Source organism: Triturus cristatus, chromosome 2_1 (genome assembly GCF_964204655.1).
Source record: "Triturus cristatus chromosome 2_1, aTriCri1.1, whole genome shotgun sequence".
Taxonomy (NCBI): Eukaryota; Metazoa; Chordata; class Amphibia; order Caudata; family Salamandridae; genus Triturus; species Triturus cristatus.
Window position 1 is genome coordinate 680,247,371 of NC_140581.1, and position 17,713 is coordinate 680,265,083.

At 42.9% G+C, this 17,713-nt stretch overlaps 1 protein-coding gene across 12 annotated transcripts in view; it reads left to right on the forward strand.

Annotated features, from left to right (window-relative positions):
- Window positions 1-17,713, forward strand: part of APC (APC regulator of Wnt signaling pathway) — an 858,190-nt gene that overhangs the window by 417,580 nt on the left and 422,897 nt on the right. For all 12 annotated transcript variants that reach the window (XM_085632601.1, XM_085632600.1, XM_085632606.1 and 9 more), the window contains one exon: window positions 3,839-3,991. In XM_085632601.1, coding sequence (XP_085488727.1) covers window positions 3,857-3,991 — 135 coding nt within the window. In that variant the 5' untranslated portion in view covers window positions 3,839-3,856. The remainder of the gene's footprint in view (window positions 1-3,838; window positions 3,992-17,713) is intronic.

Sequence of the window (17,713 nt, forward strand, 5' to 3'; positions counted from 1 at the left end):
GAACATTCGAACCCCTATTGAACAATGATGACTTATTTGATGACGAGGAGGATCGACAATGGGGTGTTCCTAAATTAGAGCTCCCACCGGTCTTGCGATGGACGGCAGATATTATAGCCCTAAACACTTTATGCTACGAAAAGGGCCTCAGAGCTCTAAATGGTAGGACCAATGGTGACAGGAATGGGTCAAGCACATTCGACAATGGCCGGCATAACACTAGAATTGATTATGTGATATGTAGTCTGAAACTATGGCCTTTGATCTGTGACATGGAGGTTGTAAAGAGGATTGAGAGTGATCACAATCCTTTGTGTGTTACTCATAAATGGTGGCTCCATACCACTTTATCGTCTTGCCTCTCTGTGACTGTTCCTCCCCGGGTCGTCCCCACAAATGACATGCGGAGATTAAGGTGGGAAAAGGTAGCTATTAACCACCAGGTCATTGCCGAGATTAATTCTCGGGTGGACACTGCAATATTGGATATGAAGCTCCTTAATTCACTTGGAACTGGCTTAGGTGAGGTTGAAGGATTACATAATTCTCTCTTTTGTAAAATCAAGGAGCATTTCTTCAAACCTGTAAAAAACAAAGATAATAGAGCTCCTAAGCCAGCCAATTGGTATAACGCACAATGCAGAAAATCACGATTAACCCTGGGTGAAGCAATCAAGGGGGGGCAATCTATTCTAATTCAAGCCGCTAGGAAGAATTATAAAATAAGTATATCTAAGGCTAAAAAAGATTGGGATGAACATCACTGGTCTGAGCTAAAGGCAGCCAGCGATAGTAGGGACTCCCGGTTATTTTGGCATATTGTTAGATGGGGTAAAACTGGTTCTCCTGGGTCCCCAAATAACAATGTGCCTGAAGAAGAATGGATAAAAAAATTTAAAAATCAGTATGCTGCCCCAATCAATGATAGCATGGCCCAGGAGTTTAGGTTAGACCTTCCCAAAGTGAATCTCTTCGGCATAGATGAAATCATGTCGGCCCTGAACACGGTTGCCTGTGGTCGTGCGCCTAGTCTTGATGGTGTACCAGCCGATTTTTTTGTAAATGATAAGGACCGCTGGTGCCAGTATATTCATCTCCTTATTAATGCTATTGCTATGGGTGCTGCGGTCCCAAAATCCTGGCAGGGTGCAGTTATTATTCCTATTTTCAAGAAAGGCGATCGATCCCTGCCAGGCAACTATAGGCCAATAAGTCTTATTGATACCATTCAAAAGGTCGTGGGACGTGTGATCGTCAATAGGCTCCTGGAATGGGTGGATGAGACCAATGCTCTCTCACCATTCCAGGCTGGCTTTCGACGGTCCACAAGTACGGTGGACCAGGCATTCCGCTTTACCCTAATATAATGGAAGACGGTGATGCTGGGCAAAGGTAGCTTGTATGCGGCCTTTGTCGATCTACGGGCCACTTTCGACCTTGTTCCCCGTTCCAAGCTTTGGATGGTTCTAAACAAGCAGGGTCTTCCAAGCGATTTACTGTCTTTGATTATGAGGTTGCATGAATCTAACTATGCCAGAATCCAGTGGGGAGGACTCGGTTCGGTAACCACGGACTTCCCTGTTGAAAGGGGAGTGCGGCAGGGATGCTCGATGGCTCCTGTTCTTTTCACCCTATATATTAATGATGTTGTTGCCCGCATGACCTCTGCTCAAGTGGACGCTCCTTTTTTAGCTGGGATTAAAATCCCTATTTTAATGTTTGCTGATGACACGCTCATCCTATCTAAAACCCCCAGTGGACTCCAGCGTGTCTTATCTATTTTTGACCAATTCTGTAGGGAGTATGGATTAGAAATTAACACTGCCAAAACAAAGCTAATGATATTCAACCCTCACTGTAGCTTTAAATCAAAAATTATTCTGAATGATCGCCCGCTAGAAGTAGTGAACACCTTCATGTACCTGGGCATGCATATATCTAGCGAGCAGAACTGGCGGCATCACACTGATATTGCTACACTTAGGCATAGGCAACTGGCAGGCGCTATTTCCTCAGAGCATAGAAAATCATTGACCAAACCTATAAAACCGGTTCTACAGGTGTATGAAGCCAAAGCTCTAGGCTCCGCCTTGTATGGCGCTGAGCTCTGGGGCTTTGAGAAGGTTGTTGCTCTTCAATCCTCAGAAAATAAATTTTTAAGGGCAATAACAGGTCTTCCTAAAAGTACCCCATTGCTGCGCCTTAAATACGACCTGGGCAGAAAAGCAATCTCAGATTTGGTACAACTGCGCCCTATTTTGTATTGGCGCAGGATATGGACAACTCCTGTCCTTTCTCACTATGTAGATGGTTTTTTAGATATCATAAGGTCTGATGCTTTCCTCAAAATAGAATGGTTAAAGGCACTTAGGACATCTCTGTTTAAACTTGGTTTGCGATCACTTTGGGACGACCCGGCGAGAGCCAGTTTTCCATCTAAAAGCACCTTAAAGAACATTTATTGGGAGTCGGTTGCTAGACGGAACTGGAACAGCTTGAGTGCTGGTTCCATGACTGCAGACTTTATGGAGGTTAAGATGTATCCTTGTCTGGAACCATATTGGGATATCATAACAAGACCCTTGGAAAGAAAGCTCCTTTTCCAACTGAGAGTAGGTGCTCTTCCCCTCAAATCTTTGACATCTAAGTGGGAAGGGGGTTCGTGTGATGGATGTCCTGTATGTGGCACAGACAAGGAAACCATTGGACACTTTTTATTTGTCTGCAAGTTTTATGCGGTCCCAAGGCGTAACTGGTTGTCTCCGATGTGTAAAAATCTAGGAACAACCAGTGGCATCGTGGCCCTGCGTATAATACGTACTAATGCTTTGCCATGGATTACAGTAGCCACTGCAAAATATTTAGGCTGGGCGTGGGCAATCAGACAGAGATTGCTAGTCGTTTGACTACTCTCATGTTTTAGGAGAGACTGCTAGTCTTTTGATTATTCTCTCCTTTGTTTTATGTTTTATGTTTTTTAAAATACTTTTTAACTCCTTACTGCCTAAGAAAAACATGTTATAGGGTCATGTATAAGATATGTGTATGCTTTGTATCTATTGATCTTAATTTAATTCCTTTTTAACCATGTATGAAATTGTTATTGTAAAATGTTTTTTGCTTTTATGAATAATATTCGAATAAAGCATACTTTGGCTTGGCTTGGTAAATATGTATAGTTACATGATTGTCTAATGTAAATTTTAAAAAAATCTGCAAATATGTGAAACACCACTTGATGTACACTAGATACAACAGTGTCCACACCCCGCTTATGCGTAGTTCTCCAGTGCTCTCTTAAGAGTAAAGTCCTTATCAATCACGGTAGCAATCTAATTCTGGAGCCATGCAGACTTCAAAAGTCTGTATTGCTCCTCATTAAAAGATAATTTTGGTAAAACAAGAGTTGATTCATTAATGGCCTCCTCTGTGTTCCTTTACAAGTTTTTGAATTAAAAGCTTGTGAGCGTGAAAATTAGACCTCCGTCAAAATCTTGAGGAGAGATCCTGTCTTAGTGTCTGGCAAAATGATCTTCACTGGAGTTTTAATAACCCAGCTGCCCGTGCCTATTAAAAACTCAGTTGTTTTTAAGATTAGACCACGCTATGTCTGCATAATGTTGGATTTTCATTTTACTCTCTGACCATACAGAACTTTATGTTGAGTTGTGTGTTTTCTTTTTTCCGAGCAACAAACACTTTTGAATGTATATAGGCTAGTGAAATATAACTTTCTCAGTGCAAGCGTGAAGTGTTTCACACTGGTGGTTTACTTGCTTTAAACTATTGCTTTGATCAAATTCTGAATCTCTTGTAATAAGTTATAATCTTTTTTAAGGTCCCAGAGTAATCGAGCATGGCTGCAGCGTCATATGACCAGTTGTTAAAGCAAGTTGAGGCACTGAAAATGGAGAACACAAATCTACGACAGGAACTAGAGGACAACTCAACTCATCTTACAATATTGGAATCGGAAGCTTCTAACATGAAGGTATCAAAAGATTGTTTTTGAACTCTTTAGTAATTTTTCTGAGATTTTTAAATGGGAATCACCCTGTTAACATTTACGAGGCAGAGCTTTTTAAAAAAAATACTTTATTGTTTATACTACCGTCTCCCTTATGATTGTAATTCGTCCAGTTAGCTGCTAAAGCCTTGTTGATAGCTGGTTTTCCCTTCTGGTAAATATGTAACATTTGTCCAGAACATAATTTACATTTAATTTGTTTTTTATTCCATTTAGTTTTGGGACATTTAAAATTTTGTAGGCACTTATGTGACATCAAAGATGTCGTCTTTAAAGCAAATAAAGTGTGGCTGATGTGTCCAGCCATTGCTATGAAGGCCTCTTTATTGTGCAGCCTTTTAATGCAAGCTTTTGATACAATCACTAACCTCTGAAAGGTGCTATTTGATTTAATATTACAAGCTAATATTTATGCCATACATCCTTGCTGCTGTGGACGTTCAACTCAAGATTTTCTTCCATTCCTCTCCCTCGAGCTCTCCTGCTCTGCACTGGGACATTTGACGAAAGCATTTTGCTTAAACTTTACTGTTCTCAATTGTTTTTGTTCAACACGGGCAGAAACCCTGATAGGCTACTTGGGCCAAATCTGCTGTTGCTCATCAATAAATAGGCAAGTCACCAGAAGACATAGACCTGCTCATGGTGACCTCCCCCTTTCCTCATCCAGCACCTTATGCTTGAAAGCTTAGTGGTTCAGGTGTCCACAAGTAGACTGAAACCTAAATCATTTCCTATTACTCCTCTCAATAGGGAATCAAAATGCATGGAGGTATTTGGGAAGAGATTATTTCAGCTGGCTTCACTCTTTTCTCAGTAAATGCCAGTTGCCTACTGGGATGATGTGCGAATGCTTTATGGGACATGGTCATCGAGATCTTGTCATCAGTTACCCGAATAATACAGCGCCAACTTGATGCAGGTTGTTTAAGATGGGGATGATGCGTCAAAGTACCTAATTTTCTCTGGGCTGGACACCACTGACTCCTTGGACATGGCAGTCTGTACCAGTGTGGAGTTTTGGCAGCATGCCTGAGTGAGGTCCATGGGTTTCTCTGTGCAGTTCAGGCATAACTAACGGGCATGTCATTTCGATTTGATTGTATCAGTCTCTCTGGAGATGAGGCAGACTCTGCAGTGGAGCCCTTCAAGGAAAGCAGAACCACAGCACACTCTGCCTTTTTTGCGTGCACGCAATAGCATCCCCTACGGTCTTGCCCTTTTTGAGACTTCAAAAGGGGCTTGGCACACGCATAACTCCAAGGTCCATCTCCACATCAGCTACCCCGTTGACTTTTTGAGACTGGAGTTTGGGATCAGTGTCAATGTCCACTGCTCATTCCCCCGCTCCTCCGGCCACCGCCACCAAGCCACTTTAGATTGCTCTTTGCGGCACATGACTACCCGGTTGGAGGCAGGGTAAGCTATTACCTCCACGGGGTACGGAGCATAACATCCGATAGATGGGTGCTTCAGATAGTCCGGCATGGATATGCCTTAGCATTCCTTTCAGGTCCCCCATATATTCCACCTACTTCAGAGCAGCTGTCGGAGGTCCGTTTTGATGAAGGTGCTCAAGGCTCTTTTGGACTTAGGTGCCATAGAGAAGGTCCCAGCATCCAAAAGAGGAACTGACTGATAGTCCTGTTATTTCCTGTTGCTGAAGGATGGAGTCCTTTTCCCTATTTTAGATCTTCACACACCATTTCTTCCTGAAAAAATACAAATTCAGAATCCTCACATTGACCTAATTTGTATCTGCTCTACATTCAAAACACTGGATGGTTGCACTAGACGTGCAGAATGCCTGTTTTCACTTTTCCATCCTGCAGTTCCACCGGCGTGATCTACTGATCAAGGTGAGCCCAGGGCATTTAAATTCTCTGTGTTTTCCCTTGGCCTCACCAATTCACCTTGGATGTTTCACAATAGTGACGTTAGTGGTTCCAGCACTCCTGCGGAAGTTGGGGATTCCAGTCTTCCCAACCTTAATGACTGCCTGTTCAAAGGCAGGCTCGCCACAGTCAGTTGTAGACCACCTCCAGACGACTGTAGACCTCTTAATATCTTTAGGGTTCTTGCTCAGCATGCTGAAGCCACATCTGACTCCTTCACAGAAGATCCCGTCCATCAGAGCCATCCTGTTTGGAGCCTTCCCTCCTGCTCAACGATTCCAGGACATTCAGGCTATCATCCTGTGGGAGCCAAACCCCATTAATCACCTGAACCCCAATATTTCAAACATCCCAAATTTTAATAAATCAGTTTGACTCCAAAATCTCTAATAGACCTAGAGGTTAGAGACTACACTCCTCATTAGAAAAATATATACTTAAGTAGAATAAAACAGAAATACAACGTCATTTAACTTAGCTCCGATTAGTCTAGTCTAGTCTAGATAAACACCTCAAGAGTCACTCATAGAGTCCCATAAGAAAAATCTAAGACAAAGTGGACATTGTCTCAGGAAACAAATGAAAAATCTCCCCAGCAACAGATGAGGCAACACTTAAAAAAAAAAAAAAGAAAAAAAAAAAAGAAGGAAAATCAAAACCAGGTTCTAAAGTTCAAATTCACAATTTCACACACGCCCATAATAGATTTTGCAAATTCAGAAAGGGAAATCAGAAGCATAATATTTTTTAATCTTTAGTACTCACCCATTTCTTAACATAAAAGAAATCTTCCAACTACTCCCTCAGCAACTGCTCTCTGGAGATATTTTACACAAAATTAAACATTTCTTAAACAATGGCTCAAATAGTTAGCATGCCTACAACAGAACTTCCAATGGAAGACCTTGAACATGATACTTGGGTACACGATGGAAACTTCATTCACATTACATACTTCTCAACACAGTTGTTTATCTTTAATCTGTGACATCATTCACTTTGTGCTCCACAGAAACAAGAAAAAATGGTTTACAGCAGGACACCGGTTGGGAGGCGGGGGAATGAGTAAGAGCATGATGAGCAGAATGCCAGAAACTGTATCCTTATTAGTAAATGGTGTCTCGCGCAAAAATGTCATTACTACTATACGGAATTAATTAAATTTTAGGCAACTTAGTAAATTCATTTTAAACGCCACATCATTAATTCATCGGTTACGACTCTGTGAATAGTTATAATCATTAATTTTTTTAATAAATTTCACTCAGTAGTTATACATTTAAAAAGAACTACTACAATCCTGATATTTCAGTGTCAGTCCTTATTCGCGGTGAGAGTGGCTCTGAGACGTCTTGACCTCTGGCATTCTGTTTTTCAACTGCACCAGATGGCACATGTGGGCTCTGAAATCTCAGTGTACTTCGCACCTGGGAACCTGTGGGATACATCCAGATTTCAGTGGAGACCACAAAAGATATGCAGTGGTGGCTGCTCAACCCCAATTGGATCAGTGCAGACCCTACCCCACTCAGAGCTGTCATTGGTGACAGATGCATCAGAAAGTGAGACTCTTTTGACCAGAGGAAAGTCTGCTGCCACTGCTTTGGCATGCCAAGTGGCTATTCTTGATATCTGCCAGTCCGCAACGTTGGTATCAGTCCATATGCTGACGAAGAACCACTGTCTTGATAGCCAGGTTCGGCAAAAGAGCACGATGCCTGTTCAGTCCTGTAGGGATTTCTGGTTTAAGTGAGTTCACAGACCCACCATCTAGGGATGTGCTGGTTTGGTATCTATTCACAAGGTGAGGAATCGCCGGTGAGAAGTATCATAAGAACAAGTTACTTCACTTGGGTAACGCTCTTTCTGGTGTATACTCTATGTAACTTTTGATTCCTCACGACCCTCCCACCCTCCTGTTCTGTGGAATGCACTCTTTTTTTCACCATCTTTTGTTATGGACACGAATCTGGAGGGGTGAAGAACTAAAATCTTATGCTGATGCCCTGGGGGAAATAATGAGCTTGGGGGGTTGGGCCAAGATAAAGTGGCTAAGAGATACTAAAAAGCTTTTGGAGAATATCGGTCTAGAAAGCTGTTGGTCATCACGTTCAGCCCCTCCAAAAGAAGTTGTTAAGGCGCTTTATTGGAACTGGTGTGCGGAGCGTTTAATTACTAACTCTAATCATTGCAAGTCGACTGTCGCCTTTTTGCAAATTAAAGACACTGTGGCTTTTGAACCCTACCTGGACTTGATAACTCTCCCTTTTGATCGAGCCCTTTACTTCAAATTTAGAGTTGGATGCCTCCCCCTAGGCGCACTGGTATCAAGTTGGTCACCTGTGGCCCGTATTTCTCCCAACTGTGCGTGTTGCCGAAGCAAGGCCGAGACCATTGTACATGTCTTGTTTGTTTGCCCTGATTATGCAAGGCCTAGGAGTGTCTGGTTGAAACCCCTTTGTCGCAATATGGGCACACGCAGCTACCTTGAAGCCCTACGTATCCTAACTACGGACACTTCCCCCCCCCCCTTAGTGTGTGGAATTGCAAAATTTTTAAAGTGGTCTTGGCTTATTCGTTGTAAGAGATTGTCAGTAGCTGTTTAATTCTCTTTTTAGCTAATTTATTAACGGGCAATTTATGTCCTTTTATCTTTTTATGAATTTCCTACTGGCTTCTTGTAGCTTGTGTTTTTATGTGCTTATTGTAATAATTGTATTTCTTATGTGCTTACAAGATATCTTGCATATCGAATAAAAGCTTATGACTGACATAAAAAGATCCTGATTTAGAGATCTGCACTGTCACATCTGATCAGTTAGTAAGCTTTATGTCAGACAGCATGGGCTGAGTCAAGAGAAACTGACACCAGCGCCCAGTGGTGGTGTATATATGTGGCTCCGGTGTCACTTCAGGGGCAATACAAAGTCTATGAAGAGCAGCACAAGGCCACCTGCTGGCGCACTGGAGCAATGCTGAGAGATTTCCAGACCCAGTGTACTTGGGGGTATTCACAAGGTGAGGAATCCTCGGTCAGAATATCCACCAGAAAGTGTTACAGAAGGTATGTAACTAGTTCTTTAAGTGCATATTCATGGAGAACACATTAATTAAGAGTGCAAGGTGCTTCTCCATCAAATAATTTTCTTTGATTTCAGTACCATCTTAGTCTGTGCTCAGCCTCACATAATGTTTTTTGAAGTTAGAAAATCTGAATAACTGATTATATCTCTTCAAAGAAAACATTTCTACAGGAGGCACATTTTTCAATCATTTAAATAAAGCCAACTACCATCAAATCACTCACTAGAAAGTACATTTCATTGATAAATGCAGAACCCTACTACAAAAGAAAAAGGTGGGGCGTGGGCCCCTAGGCTCATACCTTCACATATGGGCTTGTTGACGCGTGCCTGTCCAATGGCTGTACTGTCTCAGAATGCACTGCAGACTTTGTTGTAGTTTCTGTTCTTTCTGCGTATTTTCATTCAAGAAATCCAGTTTCTCTGTCACATAACATCTGTGGACATTATATTCTATCATTGCTCTGAAGATAGGAGATGCTTTTTTAAATCATTTCTCCTAAAGTGACTGTCTCTTTTGAACCTAGTCAACTCTTTTAGGTAAACTGCCCTTACATGGTGGTGAAAATCCTAAAAGGACAAGTACAGTTTGTGTCAATTGTCTTCCTGATTCTTACATCATTGATGAGTTCAACACGTCCTTCGAAGAGAGGAAGTTGACCTTGGATATAAGCAGGGTCTTTTGGGAAAAAAGCGCAGATAATGCTCCACCTTAACACATTCAGTGGTGCACATTTGATATCCTCTCATCTACTTTAAAAGCTGCGATCTCCTTTGAGAGTCTCACCAGCAACCTGCTCAACTTCGAGCGGTGTTTCAGCATCCAAATTGACCAATTGCTCAAATTTTGCAAGCTATCCCAACTTTCAGTCATCATTGCACAGCTTTTGGAGAGGAGCAAAAATGGGTGAAGGGCCCTCTGGCCGTTTATGGTTCACACTTGTGCCTCCAATTCTTCATGAACATCCACTACAACAATGCTTATAGCACTGCAATTGCTTCCTGTAATAAACCCTCCACATCAAGTGTCTCAGAACATGGCCAAAGGGTTAACATTCTTGCAGAAGTGGGTCTTATTCCATGAGCTATTCCCTACATTTGAATAGACATTGTTCCTCTTTTTTTAAAAAAAACATAGTTTATTGATTTTGTTGATGTAAGCAATCCAATCGATTGTGGCATCGTTTTACATTTCAGAGGTCATCTCGTATTACACTGTTTGTCGACTAATAATATGTTCATTATCATACACATTTTCCCATTATATTTGCTATAATCGATCAACATTTGCATGTAAAAGTATTTCCATTCTTATAAATGTGCCTTTACACATCTTTGATGACCCTGTAATAAAGCAGTCCAGCCTGGAACACGATAACCTTCCCCAACTCCCCATTATCCCACTCCACATCCCCCTAACTGGCTCACTCCCTTGCTCGTCATCTTAGAGTGCAGTTGTACAGATTCTATCTGGGTTGTCCCGTCTTAACTAATGTACTTATTAAGCAGTTTAGTATTTAGAGTGTTATATAGGGGGATGGTGCTACATGGCCTCAGTGACTTGTGGAGGAGGGGTCGACACTCACTAGGGCCCAGAGGGTTCCGCTAGATCCTTAGCCTTCAGTGTTTCCAACATCTGGTCCCACTCCTTGGAAGTGGGAATTTTGCGTACCCCACGTAATTCCTCTCTTCTGATGATGGTACTTTTTTGCCCCACCGGACCATCTGTGTGCCGTGTGTGTTGGAGGGGAAGAAGCTAATTTCCACCGCATTAAACTGGCACGTTTCACTATGAGGAGCGCCATATCTGCAAATTTATACTGTATTCTCTGAATTTTCGGGCGGGGTGTATCCCTAATAGACAGCGATCTGCTGTATCTCAGACTGAGGTGCCTGTCGTGTCCTGAATTATTCCCGCGATCATTGACCAGAATCCCCTCAAACGTGGACATTCCCATAACATGTGGAGTATATCAGCATCCATCGTCGTACATCTAGGGAAGAAGACGTTTGCATCTGGGTATATACAGTTGAGACGAGGTAAGGTTTGCCCTATGTAAGATCATGTATTGAATATACTTGAATTTAGCATTTCGGGACACTTTTTGGGGGAATTCAAGAGAATACGCCCACTCTGTTATGTCTCTACCGAGATGCCTCACCCATTTTTCCCGTAATGGCACCAGAGAGGCCCCAACGTGCGTTCTAGCGCCTCTGTACAGTCAGCGGATTAGATGACGTCCCTCTCCCATCAAGTATACTGCATGCACCTGTCCGTGTGTGGAGGGTTCATTCCCATTCGGGACCAGTGTTTCTTAACACAATGAACTATGGTAGCGTGTAACATAAATAGTGTGTGGGGATCTCCCTGATTGTGGATGAAATTGTCGTGGTCAGCTAATACGCCATCTATAAACCAGGTTCCTACCGTTGTCACCCCCTATTGTGTCCATTGTAAAATCCTTTGTCTTGTAATTAGCCCTGTTGTGGTGGGTATTCCAGTAGTGGTGGAACATTAGGTGAATATGGGGCAGTTTGTTTGGTATATTTAGACATTGTTCCACATTGCACATGAAGAGAAGATGCAGGCATGATGCTCCAGGTAGGGGCAGTGTTCAACAATTTTCCTAGACCTTCTTGGCTTTTACATATCTTGCCTGTGCAGTTTTCTTCAGCAGTCTACAGTTCTACCTTGTAGGATTTCAGCCCTGTCTGCTTTATTAGGCTACATCTTTTGCCTTTTTCCTGGATCCTGTTTTGTTGGACTTTATACCCTGTACACTGTTACCCCTACTAAATAGGAGTAAAGTGATCGTGTTTCCCCTTTAAAACCTGGTTAAACTGGCTTACATCTGATAAACATAGTTAACATGCCTAAAAGTCACATGTATATGGTGTTGGAAATGCACTCTGGACCTAGAATATAAATGCCAGCATGTCTGCAGCATTTACAATGCCATCCGCAGGGCCTTCCATTTGTAGCTTGACTGCAGCAGTCTAGAAAATCCTATTTGACAGGCGGGGGGGGGGGGGGGGGGGTGTACCCTTCTTTTCAATATTAATAAGTCACCACTAAGTACATCTTGCCTCCCACAAGTGAAGGTGTCTGATATTTAAAAGTGGATCATCTGTGAAATTAATGGTGGCATGTTAATCCAGTGACCAGCCCTCAAAAACTATTTTTACTGGCTATGGTTAGATCGTGAAATGTCAAAGTAATAATTATAAACTGTAATCTGTTACTTTTGACCGGAAGTGACTAAAATTGGCATGCTAGGGCTATATTTCATATTTACTAAAAGTATAGTTAATTGATTAAGTTGGATTCTTAATACATATTCAGGAAATGTAACTTTTAAGAAAGTTACCCTTTCCTTGCTTGAAGCTCTTGGAGGCTAAACTCTCCAGTGATCCCCCAGAAAGCGTTTCAACTTAATGAGGTGCAAAAACCGCTCCAAGAGCAGAGCAGTGACTTGACCTGGTGATTGGGACTGGATAGGCTGGGAATGCGTTATTTAATCCTGATCAGCCCAGCAAGGGCAGTTGGAGTGGTCCCAGGAACTTAATTACCTTGAAAGGGGCAGAGGTGGGAGCTATCCATTCATAGTTTAGTGTAGGGAGAGAAGTGAAGAAGGGGAAAGCCTTTGTTCCGCAGGCCCATACTAGCCAGGCTGGCTCTGTGCCTATTGGGAGGGAAGCTAACCCTGGAACTGGTTTAGAGTTGGCACACGGAATGGGACCGCTCATTTACTTTGACAAATGTCTGGGAGGACATAAAAGCACTGGACAAGGGTTTCCCCACCTTGGAATTTATGAGTAAGGGACACTGTGAGATTGTTTGCAGTAGGGCAAACAAGAACTTCTAAAAGAGGTTCCACAGAAACCTTTTCCTCATTGGTTGGTTAGTGTCCAGCAGTCGCCCCCACTGGCTAGTGCCAACCAGAAATGTGTTACATAAGGAACCCTCCTCAGAACACATTCTGGACTTGCGGAAGATCAGTAGAGGACTGGACCGACCTTTTTTGACCTGAGGGGAGCCTTAAAGGACTGAACCTGCCCCCTCTTGTACTCAGGACAACGAGGTGAACTCTAAGGTTCAGTTGAGTGACCTCCATTGAGCGAACAAGCTGCAAGAGGCCTTTTTTCCTGAAGTGACCAGTTGACCAGTACTAGCTGGGCCTGGCCTGGGCCTTGCGTGAGCCCTGTGCTGGAGTCTGTCCCTGTGGTCCTGGGAGGCTTAGAAGTGACTCAGAGGAGCTGCTCTAGAAACACTGAAAAGGTGTGATTCAGAAAAATGTTTAGATTTCCAAGACCACCTGAGTCGTCCGGGGGGCCTTGAGTGAAAAATGTCCGATTTCGATGCTCCTTCCACAGATACTGCATCAGGCTTTTTCCACGGAGGGATTTTGAGTTCCATAACAAAGACTAAGTCAGACAGTAAAATATTTGACCGGGACAAAACCACTTGATGTATTTGACCTGCACTCTATCACCGTCGGCCTGAAATTGCACCGAGGGCCCGGTCTTTCGCTTCCATAGACTAGCATTGTCATTTAAAGCTTTTTGATGCTATTTTGTACTTAAACGTTTGAAACTTAATAGCTCTGTTTTGCTTGTTGTGTTTTTGTCTTTTGTTGTCATTTTGTTTATTAAATGTTGTTGTGTTTTTCTCATTCAGTTTGGGATTTTTATTGTTTGGTGTTTTGACTTGATTACTGTTTTGGTACTGCAGAAATACTTTACACACTGCCCTAAGTTAAGCCTATCTGCTCTGTATCAGAACTACCAGGACATTGAGCTCAGGTAAATTTAATAACTTTGAGGTCCACCCTGGCAACTTAATGTCACTATTCCTTGAGGTGGGCAATTGTCCACACCAAATAATATTTGCACTGCTTTAATAAAGTGAGTGCAATCCATAGCTAAATGGATGATCTCATGCATTGTTGCTCATAGTCTGAAGGCAAACAGGCTTCTTCAAGTAGGCTGACTCCACAACAAGATTGTGAGTCACTGCTGCTGATTAAACTGCTTTTCAAATGTTTATAACCCATCCTTTTATTTTGCACTGTAGTCCAATGAGCAATCAAAATGTATCCATTATGGTGTTTTATACAAAGTCCTAATGCCTTTTGGTGCAGGATACCCTTTTTCTGAGGGCTCCAATGAATCATGTAAATTTTGAATATAAGGGAAACCAGTAGAAAATTACATTAAACATGACAGCAACCCCCAAATGTACAGTGTTGATTCACATTAATACATTTGCCAAATCGAAAACAGGTATAAGTTAAATCGATAAATTGTATAAAAATCACATTGGGAATACAGGCAGTATGAGCAAGGCTTATCTAGCCGAGAACTATCTGTAGACTGTCAGAGCTGTCTGACTGAAGACCTACATAGGATGCTGAATGGATGGGACTGGGGAGGATTGTGTCAGGAGGCTGAGAGGTTAGTGAGGCGGTTGTATGCTGGAACAACAAGTTCCTCAACCCCTCATACCTAAACATGGTCTGAATAACGACAGCGTTTTAACCAAGCATTGCTTTACCATGCATGCCTTTACCATAAATTATCGTGGTAAAGGCATTCATGGTAAAGGGGCTAAGGTCGCCACCCCCATCCCCACTGCCCGAAGGTACAAACTCCCCCGCCTTAATGTGCAAATACCCCTACCCCCTCCCAACCCCCATGCTGTGTCCTACCCCTGCCCTAATGCGTAAAACCCTGTCCCCTAACCTGACCCTGCCCCCCCCTCCCCATAGCCCTAAAAACTACCCAGACGACCCATTCCCCTCCCCTGAGGCCTAATACCCTAACCGCTAATTTTAAAAAACGACCAACACTCCCCCAGCCCTAAAAACGACTCCGACTCTCCCATCCCTGAAAACTTCCCCTGACCCCCCAGCCCTGAAAACTAGGTCTAATCCCCCCAGCCTGAAAACTACCTCCAACCCCCCAGCCAGGAATCTACCTAGACCCCCCAGCCCAGAAAACTATCCTGAACCCCCTAGCCCAGAAAACTACCCGACCCACCCCCAGCCCAGAAAACTACACCGACTCACCCCAGAAACTTACCCCCGACTCACCCCCAGGCCAGAAAGCTGCCAACCCCAGAAAATTACACGACCCCCCCAGACCAGAAAACTACCCGACCCCCCCACCCCCCGCCCGCAGAAGTACCCCAACCCACCCCAGCCTACAAAAGTACTCCAACCCAGCCCCATTCACTTCACCTCGGATCTCTTTCTGGTTCTGTCTGTCCGAATCTACACTGCCCCTGACCCCCCAGCCACATAACTACCCCTGACCCACTCCCTAGCCCACAAAACATTCCTGACCCACCCCCTAGCCCACAAAACATTCCCGACCCAGCCCACAAAACACCCGACCCCACCAGCCCACAAAACACCCGACCCCCCCAGCCCACAAAAGTAATCTGACCCAGCCGCACTTAAAACAACCCCGACCCACCCCACAGCCGTCAAAACAACTCTGAACCCCCAGCCCACAAATGTACCCCGACCCACCCCCCAGCCCCACTTACCTCACTGCGGAACTCTCCCTGCTTTCGTCCATCTGCAAGCCCTTCTGCTCATTGCCTTAACCATGCATATGAGTGGTTAAGGCATATGCGTGGTTAAGGCATGCATGGCAGGGCTTGCGGAGTCTGAACACTCGTGGTTAAGACTGCGTTGTTCCGACTGTTCCCCGGTGAGGCAGATAAATAGAAGCAGGAGATATGCCAGTGATCTTACCGCATGGTGCAAGTACTGAACTCCAAATGTCTTTCTAGGAGGTTATGTAATCATGGTGCGGAGTGACCAATTATAAGAAACTGGATATGGTCTGCCAGAAAATAACCACAGTCGCATGTTGGGCTGAGGTGCTGAAACTGACTGACTAGAAAACTGGTATGGTGTAAAAGGAGTGAAATGAAACTTTAATCATCAGTATGTCCTCTAGATATTTTAATACAATGTAAATTGATTTTCTCAAAAAAGCACACCCTTCATTACCACCTATTACTCCAGTGAACTAGAAGCTGACATTTAAGTTTATAAATTCATGCAATCTATTAGATTGAGAGATTTGACAATAATTCTGACAAATAAGCAACAGCCACCGCAGTAGAATACAAAACATTTAAACCACCTTCCAGATTAGTTTTCATAATCAACCATATGCCTATAGACTTGGTGTTGCAAGATCTATCTATATCACACGCAAGAACAAAATGCAATGGAATCTTGCCCACAAAAAGGCATCATAAAAAAATGCTGAAGATAGGAGCATAATACTCAAGAGGTGGCAAAGTGTAGCACTTGTGACCATTACTTACAAGGATTAAATACAAAAAGTCAATGAACATTTTCTTTACGAAACTGTCTATATAACACTGAAGCAGGATTCCTTTTGACCCACACTGCCAAAGATTTTATTGGAAGCTGAAGATAATGATTGGAGCAATCATTGTACCACAAACTTCCTGTTACCAATTGACCCTCGGAGTCCATAAATGTCACTGCTTCTCTAACTGCATAAAACATGTGGGATCCTCCATTCAGACACATAACCAGTTTTGGTTCACTACATGAGAATGTGGGAAAGTACATTGATCATTTTTTATATCCTTTAGTACTGGACAACCCTCCTATCGCAAAGATACCACCAACATATTTAACATACCGTCGACTGTGAAGATGGCTAAGGATCACTCCATGTTCCCATGTACTCTCTGTGCAAGCACTCTACACTTCAAATCCCCACCAGCATGGGCTTTGAGCCATAGTGGTTCCATTAAAAAACATACCATTACTGGGGTCAACATAATATTTTTACTGGAACTTCTTTGTTCTGCCCTTTATCATATTTAGTTTGAATATTTTGGCCAGTACTTTTTGTGATGCGACAGTACTTCCATTGGTTCCTCAGAAGCCCCCTCTTATGATAACCCTTTTATAGCCAAATTTAAACACAATCACATGTATAACTTCCTGGACCACTGATCTGTTATACAAATGTGTTATTGATGACAATTTCGTCATGTGGAATGCCATAAGTGCAGCTCTGCTGTTAAACATTGACAACATTAATGTTAATCTTCGGATTTAAATCGCCGGTCACCTATACACCAAACAGATTTACTTTCTTGATGTAATTGTTTATTTGGAACCAGAGTTTGTATGCAAAAAACTACAGCTCACTATCTTCTCTACCAGTCACGCTTCCATTAGAAAGCACTATAATGCAATTTGCTAGTCAGCCAATTCTTGAGGGTTCAAAGGATAGTAAGTGATCAAGCTCAATACAACATTCCAGCAGTAAAAACATTCAAAAGAAATTGAAACCAGGGTCTCTGCCCAAAGTCCTTGAGAAAGCCACAGGTAGGCTATCCAACATCTCAAGGGAAGCACTTTTGTCACAAAAAAACAAGAAGCCCCACCTGGAGACTGGTTTGTCTCAAAGTATTGAGTTGAAAGCATTAAGATCCTGTCTTCCCTCCTTAAACACTGTTTCAGTTTGAAACGGACTTAAACATTTTTCAAGGTAAACCCTTATTTGCATACACTTAACACTGAAACCATAAAGACCTTTGTTGTAAGAAACCAGACTTGGAGAATCGACATAGCCAGTACAACATCAATCCACAGGGCACCTTACCCTGTTCTAATTGTACCGATTGTAAATCCTATACTGGACAG